Source organism: Cetorhinus maximus, chromosome 25 (genome assembly GCF_964194155.1).
Source record: "Cetorhinus maximus chromosome 25, sCetMax3.hap1.1, whole genome shotgun sequence".
Lineage (NCBI taxonomy): Eukaryota > Metazoa > Chordata > Chondrichthyes > Lamniformes > Cetorhinidae > Cetorhinus > Cetorhinus maximus.
The window spans coordinates 13,145,276-13,169,763 of record NC_135903.1 but is presented as its reverse complement, the minus strand read 5'-3'; the positions used below and the strand labels follow the sequence as shown (position 1 = coordinate 13,169,763).

At 46.4% G+C, this 24,488-nt stretch overlaps 1 protein-coding gene across 1 annotated transcript in view; it reads right to left on the bottom strand.

Annotated features, from left to right (window-relative positions):
• The window catches only part of LOC144667912 (uncharacterized), a 42,992-nt gene extending 33,748 nt beyond the window's left edge, over positions 1–9,244 (bottom strand). The window contains exons 1-2 of the mRNA XM_078529511.1: positions 9,095–9,244; positions 926–1,698 (exon numbers count right to left, since the gene is read on the bottom strand). Of these exons, the coding sequence (XP_078385637.1) occupies positions 926–1,562 (637 nt within the window). The 5' untranslated portion in view covers positions 1,563–1,698; positions 9,095–9,244. The remainder of the gene's footprint in view (positions 1–925; positions 1,699–9,094) is intronic.
• Between the last annotated feature and the right edge of the window lie 15,244 nt (positions 9,245–24,488).

Genomic DNA, 24,488 nt, shown 5'->3' with positions numbered 1-24,488 from the left:
GTTATTGTGCAGAAACAGAGTGGAGCCTCAGACTTTCAAACTCTGTGTGACTGACACAGCAAATCTGGAATAAACACAAAATGTGGCTGGAAACCTGGTCACAGGGACTGGAAATGTCAACTCTGTTTCTCTCTCTACAGGCGCTACCAAACCTGCCGAGTTATTCCAGCATTTCCTGCTTTTATTGCAGCAATTCTGGAACTGGACATTGATTTATTCCGACAATATTCCAACTCACTTTCACTGAATGAATCTATTGGAATTACACAATAGCACAGCACAGAAGTTGGCCATTCAGCCCATTAAGTCTGTGCTGGCTCTCTCGAAGGGTATTCCAGTTCCTCTGCCCCTCCCCCCTTAACTCTACAAAATTTTTCCATCGCTCAATCTGTTTTCTGGGGTCACCCAAACCAAATCAATCGCTCTCTGGGGTATAGCCCCGGGATTCAACGCCCAAAGAGCCAGGGACTGAGCTTGACCTTGAACCTGAGCACGACCCCTAACCCGAGCATGACCCCTAACCTGAGCATGATCCCTAACCTGAGTATGACCTCGAACCTGAGCACGACCCCTAACCCAAGCATGACCCCTAACCTGAGCACGGCCTCTAACCTGAGCTCAAGCCCTAACCCAAGCAAGTTCTCTACCCCAGGAGGGAACTCTAACCTGAGAGCAACCCCCAGTCCTGACCCTAGCATGAGCTCCAGCCTGAGACTAAACTCTAGTCTCAGTCTCAGGCAGGGAAGGACTTTGAAAAAAGATTAAGGAGCTCCAAAGCCCCAGCCAACCCTGCTTCACAACAATGCCCTGCCCAGTGCATCATGAGCCAGTCCTCGGGGCCTAGCAAGGCTTTCATTCTATATCTCAGCAAGAAATGTGTTCCCACTGCCCAGTACACCTCAGGTTGGAATGTTTAGATATCTACCTGGGTTGTGTCCATCCAGTGGGGATTCCTCGCTGGTCCTATTCAGGTGTCTGTTGTTGTTGCTCCGGAGATAGCTTTTCTTCTCAAAGGCACTGAAAGGCTGGAAGGTGGGGTCCAGTTCTAAAATTAAGTTGTTGAGGTTTTCAATTGTAGCGTCTAAGCTCGGAGATAAGGGATCGTTTTCGGCGCAGGTTGGTTTCGAGGTTTCCATCATTCTCCAGTATTGCTCTGAGGTTCCCGCTGTCTCATGGGGATCATGGTGCGGTTTTACCTGAGCGGTAACTGTCCGCCGCACTCCGTCATGGATTGGAGGCTTCTGATTGGTGACAGACTTCGCTGAGAAGGTTTGGGATCTTCCTAGCCCAGGCTGAGGCCTGTCCTGCGATTGGCAGCTGGGGTATGGGGGTGACATCCTGATTTCCCGGCAGACCCATCTCTCGGGAGGGCAGTGGCTGAAGGACTCGGCCGTGGGAACAGGGGCTGGCTCTGGGCAGGCGATTCTCGCTGGGCTGCGATTGGCAGAGAAGCCATTCAGGACAATGGTCTCCCTCCGAGGGGGTAGACACTGACTCTGGCTTCTGTCCACGTGAATGGTGTGATTCGACATGATAACAGAGATGAAACCTCCGTCCTTCATCAGTGACTGACGCTCCTACAGGGACTGAGAATGGAAGGGTGTCTTCACAAACCCTGCCAGCAGCTTCTCCGGTTTGTCCTCTTGGTCTTTGGGAAACGCTGACAAGAGTTCACCAATAAGGGATGTGTCCACAAACCTAGAAAAATCATCAAAACACCTTTAATAATTTGCAATCAACATTAAATATAACCATTCTACACAAGTTAAACACAGGCTGTTGAAGGAGCTTTGGTAGGAAAAACATAGAAACAGGAGGCCATTCGGCCCCTCAAACCTATTCTGCTATTCAATTAAATCACGGTTGATCTGTATCTTCATCCCATCCACCCTACTTTGCTTCTGGAACCCCTAATTTTCTTGTCCAACCAAAACCTATCAATAAAAAGGTAAAATACTGCAGATGCTGCAAATCTGAGGCACACACAGAGAATCCAAGTGGTGCCCACATCAAATAAAGCATTGAGGTGTCAGCGGACTGTGGGCTAGAGACAGGGAGAGGAGAGGCCGTGGGGGGATTTGAAAACAATGATGAGAATTTTAAATGTGTGGTGCTTCTGGGCCCGCTGGCCAAGGTAGGTCAGGGAGCATGGGGTGATAGGTGAATGGGATTTGGTGCGGGTTAGGATGCAGACAGCAGAGTTTTGCATGACCCCAAGTTTACAAAGATGATGGGACAGCTCCAGAGCTTGGGATCTTTCACATTCATCTGAGGAGGCAATAGACAGCATTCATGACAATGCAGCACTCTGGCAGAACTACACCAGCTCCTGGAACCCACAACCTTCTGGCTTGAGGACAAAGGATACAGTTGAGCCACAACTGAGACACAGTCATCATCGTATTGAAATTCTCCAGCGAGCCAGCCCAAAACCTAGACTAAGTGATCCAAATGCCCAGTCAAACCTCTGCAAGGACACAGGGCAGGTGAGCCATACCAAATTGGATAGCAGAATAGCGAAGGGCTGAATGGCCTCCCCCGTTTCTAAATCTGGCTGTAGGCGAAGATTTTCTAAACAGGTGGTGCAGCTCTGAGTGTGAATTTGTCATTCGTGAAACGCAGTGCATTATCCTGCATGCTCAGGTGGCAAGGTGCCAGTTAGGAGTCTCAACTGCCTGATGAATCCCCACATCATGGCTCCCTGAGCTGTTAGTGTGGAGCCTGACTGCAGGCTATGCCCAGACGATGGGCAGAGAAGGGGTTTCAATGAAGCTGATGGAATCTCCAGCCACTGGCTACGCAGTGAACGATGTTAACTGTGAAAAAAACCTGAAACTAAAGATTATTCACAGCAGCAAGTAACATCCAGCTCAGGACTGTGCACAATCCATTAATTAACTCTCTCTCTCTCTCTCTCTCTGTACAAGAGCACAGGCAGGACTGGTGAGTCTAAGATTGGGCAGGAGCAGGGAAGGGAATGAGATCATTGCTGGAGTAGTCATTCTGCTGAGGGCCAAGAGCCTCAGGGGGTGGTTTTGTGGTGTTAACAGTAATCTGGAATTACTGGACTATTGGGGATATTCTTAGCACAGGATGATCTTGTTTACAAAATCCACTGACTCAGTCTTGCAAATATAATTGACCAATTCCCTGGGTAAATGAATCTTGTTGTCTTATGAGGAAAGGTTGAGCAGACTGGGACAGTACTCATTGGAGTTTAGAAGAACGAGAGGTGATCTTGTTGAGAGATCTAAGATTCTGAGGGGGCTTGACAGGGTAGATGCTGAGAGAATGTTTCCCTCTTGTGGGGGAATCTAGAACTAGGGGGCACAGGTTCAGAATAAGGGGTCTCCAATTTAAGATAGAAATTTAAGAGGAGGAATTTCTTCTCTCAGAGGGTTGTTAATCTTTGGAATTGTCTCCCCCTGAGAGCAGTGAGGGCTGGGTCAGTGAATATATTCAAGGCTGAGGTAGACAGATTTCTACAAGAGAGTCAAGGGTTATGGGTGGGGGAGGGGGTGCAGACAGTAATGTGGAGTTAAAGCCACAATCAGATCAGCCATCATCTTATTGACTGGCAGAGAAAGCTCGATGGGCTGAATGGCTCCTGCTCCTGTTTCGTATTATCTTATGCTTTGGTGTGAAACTGAAGCCTGTTGATCAGAACATAGGAGCAAGATTAGCTCATTGAGTCCCTTCAGTCTGGCCCTTCAATTAGATGATGGATCATTCTCTGTCTTAATGTCATCTGCCCACCTTCGTTCTATCACTCTTCAAATGCTTAACTGCCTAAAATCTATCAATCTCAGTCTACAACATTTCAGTTGATCCCCAGTCTCAACAGCTCCCTGACATCACCCCTGAATGGCCTGGCTCGAATTTGAAGATTCTGGGCCCCCTTGTTTGGCACTCCACCCACCCCTACCTGAGGAAATAGTTTTCTATCAACCCCTTCAATCATCTTAAACACTTCAAATACATTACCTCTTAATCTCCTATTTTTAAAATCATAACCTGGTCTACAGTGAGTGAAATGACCCCAGTTAAACTGGTCATCATTGGGCTCAGTGTCCCAGTGGTATGGAGGGATATAGACACAAAATACTGCTCCAGACCCTTTGCCCTTTGCCCTTTGCCCCCTGCCAAAAAGTGCATTTACCAACCCATGGATGAGGACAGGGTGGAGCTGTGATGGCCCCAGAGTCAAACAGCTTTGTAACAACTGAGGTTTACACAGGAAGATTGGTGACGTGAACAACAACTCAGGGGGTTGGGCAGCACCACACCCAACACCCACAGAGACACACCCAGCACCCAGTGGGCAGGGGGTGGGGTGGGGAGGGGAGGGGGGGGAGAGAGGAAGGGGGCAACACCCTCAGTCCCAGATGCCTTCCTCTTCCTCCACAGAGAGGCAGCTTTCTCCTGCCACTGAGCTCCAGAAATGCTGCTCGCTTGGCTCCTCGCTCTGATCTCACGTTTCAGTTTTACCGTTTGAACTTCCTAAATCTAGATCAAGGTTCATTGTTGAACTCGCTCCCTCGATTATCTTCATTTTCCAGTGCCTCCTGAGCAGAATGGATAAGGGGGCTCCCCTCTCAGTTCCAAGCCATCCTGCTTGTTTCTGTAGAAATTATGATTCATTTCTCCTGTGAGCAAGGCTGTTATTTAGTTTCTTGACTGGAGAGACATTCTGATACTCTGCCTGTAAGTTTGATCTCACTGCCTGACCTCGCAGCCTCTGCCATTATCTAAAAATCTGCAGATTTCATTCCAGCTCAACCCAAGCACATTGTTGTCAACAGTCAGTTAGCAGCACCTGTTCACAATGGCAGGAAATAACTGTCCAACACTGGCTTCCTCAAAGCTGCTCAATGCAAAATCCTATTCAACAGCTGCGGGAATCACAGCACCCATGTCCTTTTATTCAACTTCATGTTTTTAATGTATTCCCTGCTCATCAACGTGAACATAGAGGGTTGTACTATTATAGATACAGAGTAAACTGCCTCTCCCCTGCATCCATGAAACACTCCCTGGGCAGGTACAGCACGGGGTTAGATACAGAGTAAAGCTCCCTCTACACGGCCCCCATCAAACACTCTCAGGACAGGTACAGCACGGGGTTAGATACAGAGTAAAGCTCCTTCTACACCGTCCCCATCAAACACTCCCAGGACAGATACAGCACGGGGTTAGATACAGAGTAAAGCTCCCTCTACACTGTCCCCATCAAACACTCCCAGGACAGGTACAGCATGGGGTTAGATACAGAGTAAAGCTCCCTCTACACCGTCCCCATCAAACACTCCCAGGACAGGGACAGCACGGGGTTAGATACAGAGTAAAGCGGGAGGGGACGGATGGATTTGGGGGTGGGGAGCGGTGGTGAAATTCTCTCCCCCAGTTTGGGGTGGGTTGCTGGCCACACTTTCCAGCCCGCAGAGTGTGAATGGTGCGAGGCTCAAGTCCCCAAATGATCCCCTCCCTGTCTGCCCCATGAAAAGAAGAATTAATTTGCATTGATATAGAGCCGCTCACAACCTCAGCGCATCGCGTAGTGAATGAAGTACTTTTTTACCCTAGCGAGCTCAGCAACCAGCTTGCACATAGCAAGGTCCCACCAGCAGTTTGTTCTAAGTTTATTTTATTCTGTCATGGGATGTGGGCCTTGCTGGAAAGACCAGCAATTGTTGCCCATCTCTAATTACCCTTGAGATGGTGTTTAGTGATGTTGGTTGAGGGATAAATATTGGCCAAGACACCAGTGAGAACTCTCCTGTTCTTCTTCGAATAGTGTCATGGGAATCCTTTACTGGCCACTTAAGAGGCATGTTTAACCCTATTTGATTAAGATGGCCGTGGGCCTTAGGATAAAGTAACAATGGTCTTGACGTCCTTCTCAATGGACAGAAAGAGCCAGCTTAGCAGCTTCTCTTCATTCACCCACAACACATGCTTGCTAAAGGCTCTTAGCCGGGGGCCATCAATATAAGATAATCGCGAATAAATCCAATCGGAAATTCAGGAAAAGTTTCTTTATCCAGGGAATCGGAGAGCGGGAATGTGGAACTTGCTACCACAGGGGGTGGTTGGGGTGAATAGCGTTGGTAGTCTAAGGGGTAAACTGGATTAACACGTAGCAGAGAAAGGAATAGAAGGATATGTTGAAGGGGGAAGATGAGGAGCGGTGGGAGGAGGCTCATGTGGAGCATAAACACCAGCATGGACCAGCTGGGCCGAATGGCCTGTTTCTTTGCTGTAAGTACTGTGTAATGCCTTCATGGGGATAGCTCACAGCCTTCAAGGTCCTACTGCCCCTGTGCAGGATCTGAGTTCTTCCATCTGGTTTTAAGGCAGTGTCCTTGCTGGGTTTATCTCTACGCTTGCATTTATAGGCTCCCTCTCACAACTCAAATCTCACTGGGATCCTGCTGTGTGTATGGAATGACCGCCAATCCTGGGAAATGGAGTATAGGGGAAATCTCACCCCATTGGAGCTCCTAGCCCCAAGCAGAGATATTGTAATATGGCAATCAGGCATTTAGGCTGCTTTAATTGATCTAACTCCATCAGGGGCTCACTGACACCAGTGCTGTTGCTGAGAGACTGTGATACATTTAATGGTTCAGTGGGTCATAACATTATTTCTAATCTGCAGTCTCTGTGGAGATTTATTAATTTGAACCCAGTGCCCTTTACTTCACAGCTTGATATCCCAGTTTACATTTAAGGAACCATTTCAGCTTCTCTAACTAGAAATATTGCTATGTTGTGGTGGTTACACAGAACTCACATATCGCAGTGGCTGTGTGCTGCTTGTCAGTGACTCTCTGATCAGCCTGTCTTACTCTGTGAGCCTCCCGCTGTCTTAAAAACTTGACTTGGGAACAGATATAACTTCCCGCCCGTGTATTCATTAAGCTGAAATTCTGACTGATGCTGTGTGGAATTATGGATTCCAATGTTTGATCTTAGACTAAATGATCTTGACCCCTGTTTAATTTCACTATTGCTTGTTTGGGTTCCTATTTGGTGGAGCAGATGAGTCTCACCTACTCAAATGCGCAGACAGGGAGCAAAGGCGGACTGTAAAGACATAGACACAAGGCCGTCTCACCTGGAACTTGCTAAGCTAATAGACATGATGCCACATTTTGTATTACAGTTTATTTTATCCTTTGGCTCAATCACTGTGAAATGGGTGGTGCAGAAACCAAGAGACAGCAGATGCAGAGGAAGTGGGCACATTCATCAACTTTCATTAGTCAGTCTGACTGCAGATGACGCGTTGACACCAGAGTGAGAATCTGCTCATGTTTCTCAAGCCTCCTGCAAGATTCCTCAGGCTGAACACGCTGCACGAAAACCTGTATGAAACTCACACTTAGTATCTCTGGCCTGCCCTGACTGTGGTTACCTGCCAACTCCCTGCAGTTACTGCATTCAGTAAAATGCCACAGAACACACCCGTGGCAAGGAGAGAAGTTTATTGGTTTGCAGGGCGGTCCAAGGAATAATTCAGAGCAGAGTTTCATCATGTGTGAAGGTTTAAAGAGGACGACGCTGTGAATTTTAAATATTAGAATCAGAGAGATCTTGAATAATTAAAAAGGGAAGGCCACTCAGCCCATCATGTTTGTGCTGGCTCTTTGGAAGAGTGATCCAACTAATCCCACTGCCTACGTTCATGCTTCATAGCCCTGCAAAATTTTCCCATAGGATTGTTTACCCAATTCCCTTTTGAAAGTGACTATTCAATCCGCTTCCACTGCCCTTTCAGGCAGCACGTTCCAGATCACAACAACTCACTGAGTGGAAGAAAATCTCATCTCTCCCTTTGGTGTTTTTGATGATGATTTTAAATCTGTACGTTCTGGTGACTGAGCCTCCTGTTAGATATTATTTCAGAGACCTTTTCTCCACAGTGTCAGCTATGGCAAGAGTAAAAGAAAACTAGAATCCTACTTTAGATTAACCTTACACTGGCTGAATCATTCATAATCGGTGCCAAGTGAACTGATTTTTTTTTAGTTGCTCATGGGACGTGGGTGTCACTGGCTAGACCAGCATTTACTGCCCATCCCTAATTGCCCTTGATCAGGGGGCATTTAAGAGTCAACCACATTGCTGTGGGTCTGGAGTCACATGTAGGCCAGACCAGGTAAGGATGGCAGATTTCCTTCCCTAAAGGGCATTAGTGAACCAGATGGGTTTTTACAACAGTGGTTTCATGGTCATCATTAGACTTTTAACTCCATATTTTTATTGATGCAAGTTTCACCATCTGCCGTGGTGGGATTTGACCCTGGGTCCCCAGAGCATTACCCTGGGTTTGCTAGAGTCCAATATCACTACGCCACCAACCACACCTGAACCCTGCTGAGTGCTCATGTCTCATGAAGCTCTGTGCAAAGTAAAGTATTTCACAAGCTGCGGCCCACAGTTAGCTCAGGGATCTTTCTCCTTTGTTCTGCTTTTCCATCCTTTTCCCTTCGTATTTCAATTGTTGGTCCCATTCTGGCAACCCAGGCCCATCGCTGAACCCCTCCTTTGCTGGGCAACTCCCTGGTCATCTCTGTTTCGTGGATAGAGTGAGCTGGCAGATGATTCAGTTACTCCCCGTGCCTGGAACCTGCTGTTGGGTCTCTGCAACGACCCTGAGGTGCCCCTCACCTCCCTGTTCTCCTTCACCTCATTATGTGGCACTGCCCAGCCAACATTAACTGATTCTTGCCCTCCCTGGCTGAGACCAGCATTGTATACACCAGTCAGCATCTCCATCCCTCCCCAGAGCGTCGCACTGGCATTGTAACACTGCCAACTCCTTCCAGCTCCAGAACCAGGAACCTGACTCAAATTCAGCTCCCTGAAACATTTCACAGTAATCACCAATCAATCAATCTGATTGTCAGAAAGCTGACAAGCTCCTGAATTCATATCTGGTACAATAAATAAACTAAACACTCTCCAGATCATCGGGTAGATGTTCATCATCCATTTCAATTCACCCCACATGCCATTTACTGAGTTTTCTTTTCAAATCATTTCTGACAGTCTCATCTTACCCAAAACAAACAAATCTCCTAACACTCACCTTTGAAGTTGGGCTTGCTGAGTTGCTGTGTAGCTGTAATGAGGGGTTGTTGCTGGTGTCAGTGTTTCAGATTGATTCGGTTATAAGCTCCAGTCCGACTGCCCCTGCAGATCTTTTAAAGGACTTTTTCCCTCCCACAGGAATGAGTGTAGTTGCTGTGGGAGGGTGGGGCAGTTTTAAATGAGAACACTCCAGCCCGGAGAGCTGAGATCAGCCAAGGAACCACTCCCTCAGCGATTTACAGTGTAGAACAGACATACACATTGCAACACACGTTGCCTAGCCGTCTGCATTATAACAACCATCTCACAGCCAGTAACCTACCATAGCAACCAACGCATTTCAAATTCAAACCTTCATTAAGTTATTTGAGATTAGCGTTTGTGTGAGGCTGTTTTCAGCAATTCTAGTTCAGCTGTTAACAAGAGGAGAACTGACTTTGAGGGATTTACTGTATATGCCCTGGGAGTGTTTGATGGGGACAGTGTAGAGGGAGCTTTACCCTGTATCTAACCCTGTGCTGTACCTGCCCTGGGAGTGTTTGATGGGGACAGTGTAGAGGGAGCTTTACTCTGTATCTAACCCTGTGCTGTACCTGTCCTGGGAGTGTTTGATGGGGACAGTGTAGAGGGAGCTTTACTCTGTATCTAATCCCGTGCTGTACCTGTCCTAGGAGTGTTTGATGGGGACAGTGTAGAGGGAGCTTTACTCTGTATCTAACCCTGTGCTATACCTGCCCTGCGAGTGTTTGATGGGGACAGTGTAGAGGGAGATTTAGTCTGTATCTAACCCCCATGCTGTACCTAACCTGGGAGTGCTAGATGGGACAGTGTAGAGGGAGCTTTACTCTGTAACTAACCCCATGCCGTACATGTCCTGGGGATATCTGATGGGGAGAGTGCAGAGGGAGCTTTACTCTGTAGCTAAATCCGTGCTGTACCTGTCCTAGGAGTGTTTGATGGGGACAGTGTAGAGGGAGCTTTACTCTGTATCTAACCCTGTGCTGTACCTGTCCTGGGAGTGTTTGGTGGGGACAGTGTAGAGGGAGCTTTACTCTGTATCTAACCCCGTGCTCTACCTGTCCTGGGAGTGTTTGGTGGGGACAGTGTAAAGGGAACTTTAATCTGTATCTAAACCTGTGCTGTACTTGACCGAATAGAAAAACTCAGATTTGGAATGAACACAGAAAGGAGAGAGTTCTAGAAATCTATTTCTTTTGAACATTTACCCTCAGTTGTGAACATTTCTCTCTCTGCCTTAACTACATTCAATTTCAAACCCAGAAGTGAAGCCTCAGTCTCTAACCTTTATCGTTAACAGGTTCCCACTATTAGGAGCTTTATCACATTCCACCCTACAATTAGCACTACACTGAAAACACCAACTATTTGAAATTGTTGGATAGAATTCAACGGAAACCACGCTGTCAAAGTGATAATTATCTCTTTCACATCCACTGTTGGTGTATAATTTGTGAATTGATGGGGAAATTATTGAAATACGTTTCTGGGTTTTGTTGAGGTGGGTTGTGGTCAGAAGGAGACAGAGGCTGGGGATTTGTTTGTGAAAGCTGAGGGCTGTGCCCCTCACACACTCACCCATCAAACAGCTCGTCAAACACATCCCAGTGATTCCATCGCCTTTGTAGCTCACAGCTCTGCAGACTAGGAATATCCAAAGCTCCATTGAGTTAGCTGGCCACCAGTACACCTCACCTTAGCTCAGGAAGCAAGTGCAGGCCCCAGCTCGGGAGTGGGCCTGTGTCGGTGTCGATGAGGGCCAGCTGGTGTGACGACCCCCCTTGTGGAAGAGCCTGCCTTGGTTTACTGTCATGGTTCAGACATTACCCAGCCTCACCCTCTGGCTCCCACGTTAGCTAATGTTGATAATGGCTCTGTCCCTCCTCTCCTCGAGAAACCAACCTTTCATCCCTCCACCGTTGTAAACTCCGATCCCAACTCCAACCTCCCTTTGCTCTCCAAAGTCCTTGAACTTGCTGTCTCCGCCCCGCCCCCCAAACCTGGTCCCAACTTTCCGCAATTCCACGGGTTGGATTTTTGTGGGGAGGGGGAGGGGGGGACTGCCCGCACTCCCCTCCCTCCAGAAGGAAAATAGGCCATCAGCCAATGCACCCCACAGCCATAACGCATCACCGGCAGCTAAAGCAGGCGATGGTGGGACCCCCGGGGCTCAGTGGGAGAAGGCCCTGCCCTCGAGAGCTGTCAGCCAATCCGATTGGCTGACAGCCCTGGCAGTCAGTAGCGGGCGCTGTCAGCCCTGCAAACAGGACAGGAAGAAGACTGATGGCTGCCAGAGAGAGTTAAATCCCTGGATTTTACAGCAGTGGGGGGGATCCAAGAGCTCAGGGATGGGGAGGCAGAGGGGGTTCTGGTCGCCACATTATAGGAAGGATGTGATTGCACTGGAGGGGGTGCAGAGGAGATTCACCAGGATGTTGCCTGGGATGAAACATTTAAGTTATGAAGAGAGGTTGGATAGACTTGGGTTGTTTTCGTTGGAGCAGAGAAGACTGAGGGGCAACCTGATCGAGGTGTACAAGATTATGAGGGGCATGGACAGGGTGGATAGGGAGCAGCTGTTCCCCTTAGTTGAAGGGTCAGTCACGAGGGGACACAAGTTCAAGGTGAGGGGCTGGAGGTTTAGGGGGGGATGTGAGGAAAAACTTTTTTACCCAGAGGGTGGTGACGGTCTGGAATGCACTGCCTGGGAGGGTGGTGGAGGCGGGTTAGCCTCACATCCTTTAAAAAGTACCTGGATGAGCACTTGGCACGTCATAACATTCAAGGCTATGGGCCAAGTGCTGGTAAATGGGATTAGGTAGGTAGGTCAGGTGTTACTCACGTGTCGGTGCAGATTCGATGGGCTGAAGGGCCTCTTCTGCACTGTGATTCTGTGATTCTGTGATTCTGTGAAAGGGACCAAGTTTTGGGGGGCAAGTGGTAAGGAATGAAAGAGGGGCGACATCTTGGGTGGGGTGCCCCCATTGTGCACGGGGTACCCCAAAAATTGTACCCCCCCCACTTCCTTCCCACCCTTTTTCAACCTGGTCTCACAAAACATACCGCCCACTCCTGCCCATTCCTGCCCACCTGCCTAGGCCAATCGTATTATGTTGTGGGCAGCGTAATATCCCAGCCAACAGGCTTGCAAATAAGATCAATTGATCCATGATGGCTGAAAAAAGAGACATGATGTTGAAGCTTTTTGTCTTGGACTCATCAGGACAGATTTACAAGAATACCAAATCTCAAGGGAAACAACAATTTATACTGCACGAGAAGAGGGTGCTGATTGATGGGCAAGTGGACTCTGATTAGTAGAGGCATTGCCATGGAGAATGCACCAGGGAACAGTTAGCTGCCAAGCTTTTATTTAAATTCAAACCAAGCAGGTCAAGGAATTGCCACGAGGATTGAACTTGGGAATGGTTGCCCCCAAGCTTTTGTTTAGTGGAAAAATGTACAATGTGTGGAAATGTTCTTTCTGTTTGCGAAGGACAGGGCCCAGCGTGTGAATATATGTGACTTCTAGCATGTGCAAGTGAGCCACACCACAAGGCCAACTGATAAACTTAAACTGGTTGTTCATTTAATTCTCAGCACAATCAGGATTGTTTATCAAGTGCTGTCCAATCATGAAATCACATGTAATGTTGGACACCAGGTTTTGAGTTTCGCAAGCACAGGCTGGTTGGGTACGGACAGTCTGTATTTTGCCTGTTGTGACCAGCGGAAGGGATGTGCTGTTTGGTACAATCCGCCAGTCATTAGGACATACAGCCTACCTGTATATTGCTTACCTGACAGCCAGTAAAGAATGGGCAGAAAGTCCCTCCAATTAAATATTGCATAAAACTAAGATTGGCACCATGCCACATAAGGAGATATTAAGACAGGTGACACGTGACTCCACTCTCACCTCACCTTGGGAGTCCAGCTCTTTTGTCCATGTTTGAGCCAAGGCTGGAATGAGGTCAGGAGCTGAGTGGCCCTGACGGAACCCAAACTGGGCATCAGTGAGCAAGTTATTGCTAAGCAAGTGCCACTTGATAGCACTGTTGATGATCCCTCTCATTACTTTACTGATGTTCGAGGGTAGACTGATGGGGCAGTAATTGGCCGGGTTGGATTTGTCCTGCTTTTTGTGTACAGGACATACCTGGGCAATTTTCCACATAGCCGGGTGGATGACAGTGTTGTAGCTGTACTGGAACAGCTTGGCTAGGGGCACGGCAAATTCTGGAACACAAGTCTTCAGTATTATCGCCGGAATATTGTCAGGGCCCTCAACCTTTGCAGTATCCAGTGCCTTCAGCCATTACTTGATATCACGTGGAGTGAATCGAATTGGCTGAAGACTGGCATCTGTGATGCTGGGGACCTCCAGAGGAGGCCAAGATGGATCATCCACTCAGCACTTCTGGCTTTTGTACTGACGTGCTGGTCTCCTTCATCATTGAGGATGGGGATATTTGTGGAGCCTCCTCCTCCAGTGAGTTGTTTAATTGTCCACCACCATTCACGACTGGATGAGGCAGGACTGCAGAACTTAGACCCGATCCGTTGGTTGTGGAATCGCTTAGCTCTGTCTATCACTTGCTGCTTATGCTGTTTGGCACGCAAGTAGTCCTGTGTTATAGCTTCACCAGGTTAACACCTCATTTTTAGGTATGCCTGGTGCTGCTCCTGGCATGCCCCCCTGCTTTCTTCATTTACTCTGTATCTAACCCCGTGCTGTACCTGTCCTGGGAGTGTTTGATGCTCACTTTAATAAGCTTGGAAAATCCTACTGCTGTAAGATCTGATCTCTGAGACCATGTTGTATGTTGGTTGTGAGTGGCTAAGGAATAATTGGTAAGGCATTGATAGGTCTGAAGAATATACACAACTATTAGTTATTCAGCCTAAGCCATGAGCATTCTGCCCCTCGACTCTTGGTCATGTGTTTCTAACATCATCATGTGGGCGGTACTGTTTCTCCAGTCCCACACATTAACCTTTTCAACCCTGAACATCCTAATACTACGTCTCCCCCAAGTCTTTGCCCAAATATATTTTACATTTCTATTTACCTACTACCCCATCTCCCCCTAAGCCTCTGAGCTTATTGGGTTAATCAGTCTGGAGGTTTCACGACTCCCCCTGATCATGTTCTTGTCAGACTAGAGGTTCGGTAGTTTCTCCTTGAGATTCTTTGCTTTAACTCAGCAAGAGTCGCAGCATCTGGGACATTGTCAGTTTGACTCTCCCAATGTATCCTGGAAGGAATGAAGATAACTTTTCTCCTGTTCCTCCTGATTGTGCCTTCTGGGGTGTGAATCAATGGGTAAGACCATCGTTAATCATCATCCCTTTGGACAATGATGCCTTATACAAACCTTGCCTCCTTTGTTCAGCCTGGGCAGGTTTCTGGTATGATACCTCCTATTGTAAGTGGAGCCTTGTTGTTTTCCGTAGGACTGTTCTCAGTCTTGAACCTTCGGATAGCCCCAGACTGCTAACCCTGGGATTAGTTTCTTGGGTAGAATGGGAAGCTGAGTATGAAGCTTTCTGCCCATCAGTAGTTCAGATGTTGCAGCGAAGTAGACCTGTATGTTAAAAGTGGCCATTGAAAAACCCTCGTTCTTCTTTAAGAGGGTTTGAAAATGCAGACTCTCCTTTCTGCCTCGCGGGTGAATTGGGGATACCTCAGGGAACTGGTGAGGCGTAGGAATCCTTCGTTCCCCGCAAAATGGGCGAAGTAGATGTTGGCGAATTGTGGGTCATTGTTGGACACCATCTGGTCCGGAACACCATGTGTTGCAGACCTTTACCAATGACTAATGACCAACACAGTGATCATTGTGTGTAAACGTTTCACCTCGATCCACCTCGAGAAGTAGTCAATGATTTTAAGGAAGGATTTCCTGTTGTTAAATAGATCCATTCCCAGACATTCCCATGGTCTAGTAGGGAATTGGGGATAAGGGCTTCCCTTTGGTCTGGTTTGTGTATCACACACCTGGCACTGAGAAATCATTTCTTCTATAGACCTCGATATTCCCGATTACCACACAGCAGACTGGCCTCGGACTCTGCATTTTGTGGTGTCCATGTGGTCCTGGTGAATCTTTTCTCGAATCTCTGGTGGGAGTGAGATGGGAAATACCAACGGCTCATTGTACACCAGCAGATCATCAATTACGGTGAAGTGTTTCCGTTGTTTGAAGTATATTTTCATGACTGTTCCACTGGGATGCTGCTGTGTAATCCTACAGGCAGTATTGACAGATGCGGGTGCAGTCCTCACCCTGCAACTGCTCTTGGTGTATCTGTTGTAGCTTTTTTGATCTCGCTGACAGTTGTGCTGCCATGAACTGAGAATAGGACTTCATCCCATTGACTACGTTGATAACCTGTGATACAGGGTGGTTGTCTGTGGCCCTGGATAATGTCTCTGCAATCATTTGCAGTTCACCCTGGACATACACTGTCTCATAGGCAAAACGAATTAGTCACAAGCAGAATCCCTGGATTCTCAGGGCATTCTGGTGAGTCCCTTTTCACCTAGTAATGAGACGAATGGTTTGTGGTCTGTCGCGATGTCTATTTTGAGCCCGATGAGTCGGAGAGTTTTTCACAAGCTCACGTGACTTAGGCAGCCTCCTCCTCTATAGCTGCAAACCTCGTTTCTGTGTCAGACAGTAACTGAGACAGTAACAGGCCGGCCAGCCACACCATCCAGTTGCTCCTGAACCAGGGCTGCCCCTAGTCCTGTAGATGAGGCGTCAGCTGTGATTGTGGCCGGTAGGAAGCAGTTGTAGTGATAGCTGGCGAGAGCAGCATGTCTTTAATCTAGTGGAAGGCCTGCTCTTGGTGTGCATCCCAACACCACACCCGAGCCAACAATAGGGTGTCTGAAGGGCTCCATGACTTGAACTAGGTTCGGCAGGAATTTTGCCGGCTGATCTCCCATTCCCAGGAACGGTTGAAGATCTGGAATGATTGACAGGGTCAGAAATTTGCTGATGGCCCTTATTTCTTGTGGGTCTGCCACGATGCCTTAGTGCTCACAATCTGGCCTCAAAATTGAATGGACATTTTTGGCGAATTCACATTTATCGTTCAGTGTCTAACCTTCTACCTGCAAACAGGTGAAGACTGCTTTAACCTCAGGTCGTGTTCCTCGGCAGTTGCAGTTTACACCTTTGAGGGCCTGAAAAATGGCAGACATTGGCTGCTGAAAATTTTGGGGCGCTTAGGTTATGCCAAACGGCAAACGATTAAAGCAAAATCTGCCAAATGGAGTAATAAAGGTTGTCAATAATTTAGATTTTTCACCTAATGGTACCTGCCAAAAGCTGCTGTTGGCACCGAGATTCGAGAAGATTGTACTCTCGCAGAGTTTGGCCAAGCTGTCATCCACGGAGGACTTCGGATGGATTTCCCTTGCCACAGCTTTATTGAATTGAGTGTGATCCACACAGACACGAAGAGACCCATTTGGTTTGGGAACCGGAACCATCCCAGAGCACCATTCTGTCAGCTTAGTGATGGGACAGATGACTCCATCTTGCTCATCATGTCAAGTTGAATTTGGGCCTGTTTTATGAGTGGACGCGATATCTTCCTCAGTGTGAAAAGACAACAGGTTTGACATTGTTTCTCAGCATTATGCTGAATTCAGTCTTCAGTCACCCTAGCCCAGTGAACAGTTTTGGAAAGTCCTTTTTGAATTCAGACCTAGACCCTTGCTGATTGATTTCCTCAATCTTTTGGATGAGGTGGAGGTCGACACAGGCTTTCCGACTCAGAAGAGTGAATCCCTGGCTGTGAAGGGTGTATAATGTTTCCCGTATCTATTTGTTCTTGTATTGGAGTGTTACTTTCAATGTATCTTTGACCTGTAGCTTGATCCCTCCTGGGCCATTAACTGGGTTGTAGTTGGCTTCAGGCATTGTTTTACTCTCCATGGTTCTGTGTCAGACTGTTACACTTGCTCCTGTATCCAATTTGAAATTGGTGATGTGTCCATTGACAGAAATATTCACATTCCAGACTGTGTATCTGGGGTCTTTGCTGTCACCTAGGAATCATGGTTGTTCCTTATCTTGTTGAGGTTCCTCAGTGTCATTGTTGGTCTTATGTGCGAAGGTACTCTCGTTATCCTCTGTGTGTATAGAGGTTTTGCACATCTTTCCAAAGTGTTTAAACCTTTTACAGTGAAAACATTCTGCAGTACTCGCAGGACACTGCTCATGCCATAAGTCCAAGGTGAGGGGCAAGAGGTTTAGGGGGGATGTGAGGAAAAACCTTTTTACCCAGAGGGTGGTGACGGTCTGGAATGCACTGCCTGGGAGGGTGGTGGAGGCGGGTTGCCTCACATCCTTTAAAAAGTACCTGGATGAGCACTTGGCACGTCATAACATTCAAGGCTATGGGCCAAGTGCTGGTAAATGGGATTAGGTAGGTAGGTCAGGCATTTCTCACATGTCAGTGCAGACTCGATGGGCCAAAGGGCCTCTTCTGCATTGTGTGATTCTGTGATTCTATGGGGCTTTTTAGTACCACTGGGCAGAGCTGGCATGGTTTACTGGCATCTTGAGTTTTTGTTCTATAAGGTGTCTTCTTCCCTGCAGGGTCTTTGACATTCTTTTGGTTGACAAGTTATACCGTCATTGGGGGTTTTCTGAACCACCTTTTGTCTTCTCCTCTGAGTATAGCTCAATTTTGTTTGTGGGCCTCTGTTGTCTCACTAATTGTGTCACCTTCTCCAAAATTAAGTCTTCTTTGGATTACAGTAGGTCAGAAAGGGCATCATCAGTAACACCAACTATGATGCGGCCTCACATCAGCTCAGTTTTTAATTCACCATATTCCCAACCTTCACAGCCGATACAGATCATTGATAAAGTTACCTACTGATTCACCTGGCTTCAGAACCCTTTTGTTAAACTTGGCTCTTTCTAATATCTTGTTACCCCATAAATTAAAATAATTATCAAAGGCTTTTAAAACTTCTTAAATGTGCCTGATGTTTCATTAATGCCTTGCCTTGCTATAACATCATCAGCAATTGCTCCAATAGAGTACAATAATGTATTGACCTGTTCAGCCGCTGACTTATTGTCCAATCTGGAAACAATTTTGAATCTTAAAAAATCTCTTCCTCCGTATCACCCAATTGTGTGTCTGATCTGTTCCTTCCATGATTTTACCGCAGCTTCAGTTTTGGTGCTGGTTTTCAGGTCAGGCTTGCAAACTTTTTTTAAAGCTGATTTTGGAGATTTCAGGGTCCTTCACAGCTGCCACATACACTATCCCTGAGACTAGGTTGTATGTTGGTTGTGAGTGGCTAAGGAATGATTGCAGAGACATAGGTAGATCTGAACAATAACTGGTTTATTGGATGAACATAATCATGTACAGATTTACAAGACGAGGTGTAACTCAGTCTAAGCCATAAGCATTCTCTTTCTCAACTTTTGGTCATGTGCCTCTTACATCATCATGTGGGTGGTATTGTTTCTCCAGCCCCACACATTAACTCTTTCAACCCTGAACAACCTAACACTGCACTGACATCCATCAGATTGTTGAGTGCCAAAACTATGAAATAAAAACTAAGCACGACAAAGAATAAAAATTTCAGGGCAATGTTCCTGAAATGTCAGATTTACAGATTAGCAGTCACAGGGTATGAGTTATGCTGAGAGGGAATGCTAACAGATTCAACTGGAAACCAGACAACCAGCTCCGAATCTCTGATGCATCATGTAATCTCTCAAATCTATGGGGGTCCATCTATTGGAGCAAGAGGAGGCCATTCAGCGAGTGATTAATATCTGGAATGCACTGCCTGAGAGTGTGGTGGAGGCAGATTCAATCGAGGCTTTCAAGAGGGAATTGGATTATTACCTGAAAAGGAAGAATGTACCGGGTTGTGGGGAGAAAGTGGAGGAGTGGCACTGGGTGAATTGCTCATTTGAGGAGCTAGTGCAGACATGATGGGCCAAATAGCCTCCTTCTGTGCTGTAACCATTCTATGATGCCTGTTCTGCTGTTCAGTTAAATCATTGGATAATTTGAATCTTAACTCCATCTACCCACCTTGGTTCCATAAGCATTCCTATCCTTTCCAAATAAAAATCTGTCAAGTTCAGTTTCGAAATTTTCAATTGATCCCCAGCCTCAACACTTTTATTTGGGGGAGAGAGCTCCAGATTTCCACTCCCCTTGTTAGCTGAAGAATTGCACACGCTCCAAGACCTGACCACCAGTCTTGAGTGTAGCAGAGCCAAGGTTGGTCTACGCATCAGCTGCAAGAATTCCAAGACAATGACAGCAACAAGACCTTCCCACCACCATCGGGTAACAGAACACCAAGGATGTCGACCACTTCCCCTATTTAGGAAGCAATGTCTCCAGGCAGGGCAAGATATTGCGTCCACACAAGAATCGCAGAGCTGCATAGGTCATCCAGCAGCTCCACACGGCTTATCATCCAACACCATCAACACGACCATGAAGCTGCAACTCTACACGTCCACAGTACCAACCACAATCTATGCCAGCGAGACATGGAAGAGAAAACAAAGGTTCACATAAGTTGGACGTCTTTCACCAGCGGTGCTTCCGTAAGATCCCGGGCATCACACGGAGAGACAACATCACCAACTAAGAAGTTCTACAGAGAAATGATCAGAGGCACCTGTGGGACATTGTGATGGAGAGGCAACTGAGACTGGCGGGACACATATTTCACCTCTCAGATGTACATCACACCAGAATGGAATTAGAATGGACACCACCAGATGGAAGAAGACAGGGATGGCCAATGAAGACTTAGTGAAGTACATTTAAGGAGGAGCTTCACGGGCAGGACACTGCCTGGGTTTGAGTGAGAGATTGCGATGGGCTGGGGTCAATGGCGGAGACTTGCTGCCCATTGTCTCACATGGGACTGGAGAAACTAAGTCCAGGTCTAAATAGGTTTGTGTGAAGAGTGCTTCCTGACATCGTCCTTGAATGGCCTGGCTCTAATTTTAAGGCTCACACAGGATTCAGCATTTAGTCATCAGGGTGCTTGTGAACAGAAGCTGCCGACCTGTGTCTACATCATTCCTGAGCCAGGATCCATGGGACTGTTCTCTACCTCACAGTGGGCACCAAGCTGTGGGTGACCCCCAGACTGGGAGGGCTCTGGCCAGCAATGAACAGGTCACTGAGTCATAGAATGATACAGCAGGCCATTAAGCTCATCGTACCTGTGACAGCCCTTTGGTGGGGTTATCCAATTCATTTCAGGCCCTTATTTTCTCACCATAGTTGTGCAATTCTTTTCCTTCAAGGTTTTAACCAATTCCCTTTGAAATGTTATTATTGAAACAGCTTCCACCACCCTGTCAGAATTCCAGGTCTCCATAATTCGTTGCATCAAGAAATGTTTCCTAATGGCACCTCTGTTTTTCTGCAATGACCTTCAATCTGTATCCTCTGGTACCAGCCCTTCTGCCACTAGAAACAGTTTCTCCTTATCTACTCTATCAAAGCTGTTCATGATTTTGAACACCCATTAAGTCTCTTCTCAACCTTCTTTGCTCTAAGGAGAACAATCCCAGCTTCTCCAGTCTCTCGGCATTAACTGAAGTCCCTCATTTCTGGAACTATTCTAGTAAATCTCCTCCGCACCCTCTCCAAGGCCTTGACGTCCTTCCTAAAGTGAGGGATCTAGAATTGGACACAATCCTCCAGCTGGGGCCTAACCAGTGATTTATAAAGATTTGTCATGGCTTCCTAGCTTTCGGACTCTAAGCCTCTATTTATAAAACGAAAGACCCTTGTTGCTTTTTTGAACAACCTCCTCAACCTGTCCTGCCACCTACAAATATTTGTGCATGTGCACCCCCAGCTCTCTCTGTTCCAGCACCAACTTTAAAATTGTACCGTTTAGTTTATATTGCCTCTCCTCATTCTCCCTGCCAAAATGGATCACTTCACATTTCTCTGCTGTCATCTGATGTTTCTGCCCATTTCGCCAGTCTGTCTATCTCTTCCTGAAGTCTGTTACTATCCTCCTCTCGTTTGCTACACTTCCGGTTTTGTGTGATCTGCAATCTTTGGAATTATGCTCTGTACACCCAACAGAGGCCATTCATTTATATCAGAAACAGCAGTGGTCCCAGCACTGACACCTGGGGGAACACCACTCGAAACCTCTCTCCAGTCTGAACACAACCGTTCACCACCTCACTCCGCTTCCTGCCCCTTAGGCAAATTTGCATCCGTTCTCCCGCAGTCCCTTGAATTCCATGGAGATTAGTTTTGCTAACTAGTCTAACATGTGGGACTGTGTAACTGCAGTGCGAGGGCTGCGACGGGCACTATGCAAAAATGTAATGCACAGCTAGCAGTTGGTGGAATCATTGTGTTGCATAAACCCCCTTCCTCCCAACACTGCGGCCTGGAACCCTGAACCGTGCTGGTTTCATTTTCCCGTCGTCTACAGCTGGAGTCATTGCACAGAGGAGGAATGGTCACTGAGCAATAACAGCTGATGAGCTGGTGCAAAACAGGAGCTGGAGGGTTAGGAGGCAAAGGTATTCTTGGGGTGTATGCCAATTAGAGAGGGTCCTAATTCCACTGGTGAGTATGCATTCCACTCACTCTCATACATTTACAGTTGTACACACTCACACTCATACACACATACACTTGCGCACACACACACCCACGCACATGCACACACACTCACGCATACACACACATACACTCATGCACGCACACACAATCACACTCGTACACACACACACACACACACACACACACACACACGCTTTGTTATGATGTTTTGACCCTCGACCAGACCCCCAAGTTTTTGGTAAGATCTGGCTAGGGACCAATAATGTTTTGTTTAAAGTTTGGCCTTCAAGACACTAGCCCGGTGAATAAAGCCACAGGATTCCATGGGTTTTGAACAAACCAAAATAAACTTTATGATACGAGTTCAGAAAGATAAAACAATTTACAATATCTATCTTATACTCTATCATTCATGGTTGATATGAGGTACGTGTGAATTAACAAGCAAACTGTGGTCAAAAACATCACACTACACAATAAATGATATATGTGACCAAGACAGAGTCCATGGATTTCTCAAAAAGCCATCAAAACATCAGTAAACAGTGTGAGTCAACCAATATCACTGAAACTCTGTCTCTTTCACGAGGATTTCCAGTCTTCACCTTCAAAGATTTGACTTGGGAATTCCCTACAAGTGACTCGAGCTCAGGTGGTATCAGTGAAGGCACACCTCACAGGGTTTCAATTTTGTCTCCCGAGATTCCATTCCCCTGGATTCCTGAGTCTGTACTCCGGCACTGACTCACAAGCACAAGTTCAGATCTTCGGCTGTGCCGAGCAGAACGCTACTGCTCCAAACGTGTATCTTTGCACCAACAGCCCGCAGAATGGAGCCATAAACATTTGGCTGCCTTTTTCACTTAAAGTCTGCTCCCCGCAGACTCTTTTGGGACCATTCCCTGTCTCCTCTCACTTTTGGACCTCTCCCTGTCCCCTTTTCCCTTTGAGACCACTCCCTGTTCCCTCTCCCACTTCCCTGCTTGAGACACTTGTCTTCTATGGTGCTCCGCTCCTGGTTACCTGATCTAGGTTTTTGTGTTGTTTTTCTTTTTGCACAGGCATGCTGGGTGCAAAGGACGAGGAACAATTGCAAAACTGAGCATCTGCAATACACCCCCAGTCTGCGCAAAAGCCCTGAGGTCCATCGGGGGTTGAAGGTCCTGACCTCCCTTCTCAATGAGATAAGTACAGCTTTCAAAAAACCTTGGAGAAATAAAGCTACCTTGGAAGAAAAAAAGCTTCACCACAGTGAAGGTTTCTTTGGAGTGGCTTTACAATTTCTGCACACAGAATACTTAACATCACAAACTTCTAACAAATAGCTTATTACAAATTATACAGGTAACCTTTTCATTTTGTTCCACAATTACACATATCATGTTATGAAGTTACAAAGGTTTAACCAAAACAAAAGCTGGTAAATGTAACAAGTCGGATTAACAGGATCTAAACATCATAGAATTATCATAACTCAGGTTCTGCCTTTTCTCCCACACCCTTTTAAACTCTGAATAGAACGCCGACTATGACATGGTTTTTGGCCATGATCTTTTCATGGTTAACCAAAGGCAGTGAAAATACATTAAAGTCTTCTTTGGAAACATCTTGACCAGCTTGTCTCTCTATTTTGTGCCATGGGTTTTCAACCGTGCTGGTGTGACAGCAAACGAACACTCTGGTGGTCTTCCCCTCTTCACATATGGTTGTATATCAGTCCCACTATGTGATACAAATCACTTTTTGTGTAGGTTTCTCAACTTCAATACAGAAGAACATGGGGGTTTTCTTACACTTCTCCCCTGTTTACGGTAACATGCCTTCAATAGGCCCTTTAAGTTTGCTACAGAAACCATGTGAGTATGTTTGTCAACCAGTTTCAAAACGTTCTTTCTCACTCACTTCTTCCATAATGGATAGTCTCTTCACTGTTTTGATCAACACCAGATGAATAAATTTGCACTGAGGGAGTTTTGTCCCTTTACTCAAGTCATTTTCTGTTTTATTCAAGAGCCTCAATCTCCTGCACATTTTCATATTCATCTTGTTGATGTTTCAAAAATTGAACCTTCAGTTCCACTTCTTTTACAATTTCACCCAAAACGTTTGCTTACTCTCTTATTTTCCAATTCTTTTCCAAGCCTAGTCATCTTTTCATTCGGTCCAGCAATTGCTCTGCTCAGTTCCGCTGCCTTGGTTTTGAAATCATTTGCAGAACCTTTATACAAGGTTAACAACTTCAGATGGCATTTAGTTCATTTTGAAATCTTTCTTCTGCGATTGATGATTGCTCCGTGGACTCTTATCAATTTACTCGCTAGACCCTCGATCTGTTTCTTAAAATTTTCCTTAGCCATTTTTAAACTCTGGATTTGCCCTTCCATAACTGCATAGTTCATCTTTCACATTCTCCAGATTGCATCAAAGTTCAAGAATCTCTTTGCTCTTTTCACGATGAAGTTCCAACAGTTTTGATTTTTAATTCAGCATTCAACTAACTGTGCTGATTCATCAGCAATTGCTTTCCCTGTGACTGACACCCAAGTATTTTCATTCGCAGACTCATCTTTCGTGCACAAATTCATCAGATTTTCCTTCAATTGCTTGTTATCAACAATAAGCTTCTTGCCTTTGGCCACAGTAATTTTTTAGGAGTTTGGTAAGATCAGCATGATTAAGCATCTACTGCAACACAGCCATCACCATTTTACTGTCTACACTGGCCAAATCATTACCCAGTATCAAATCTACCC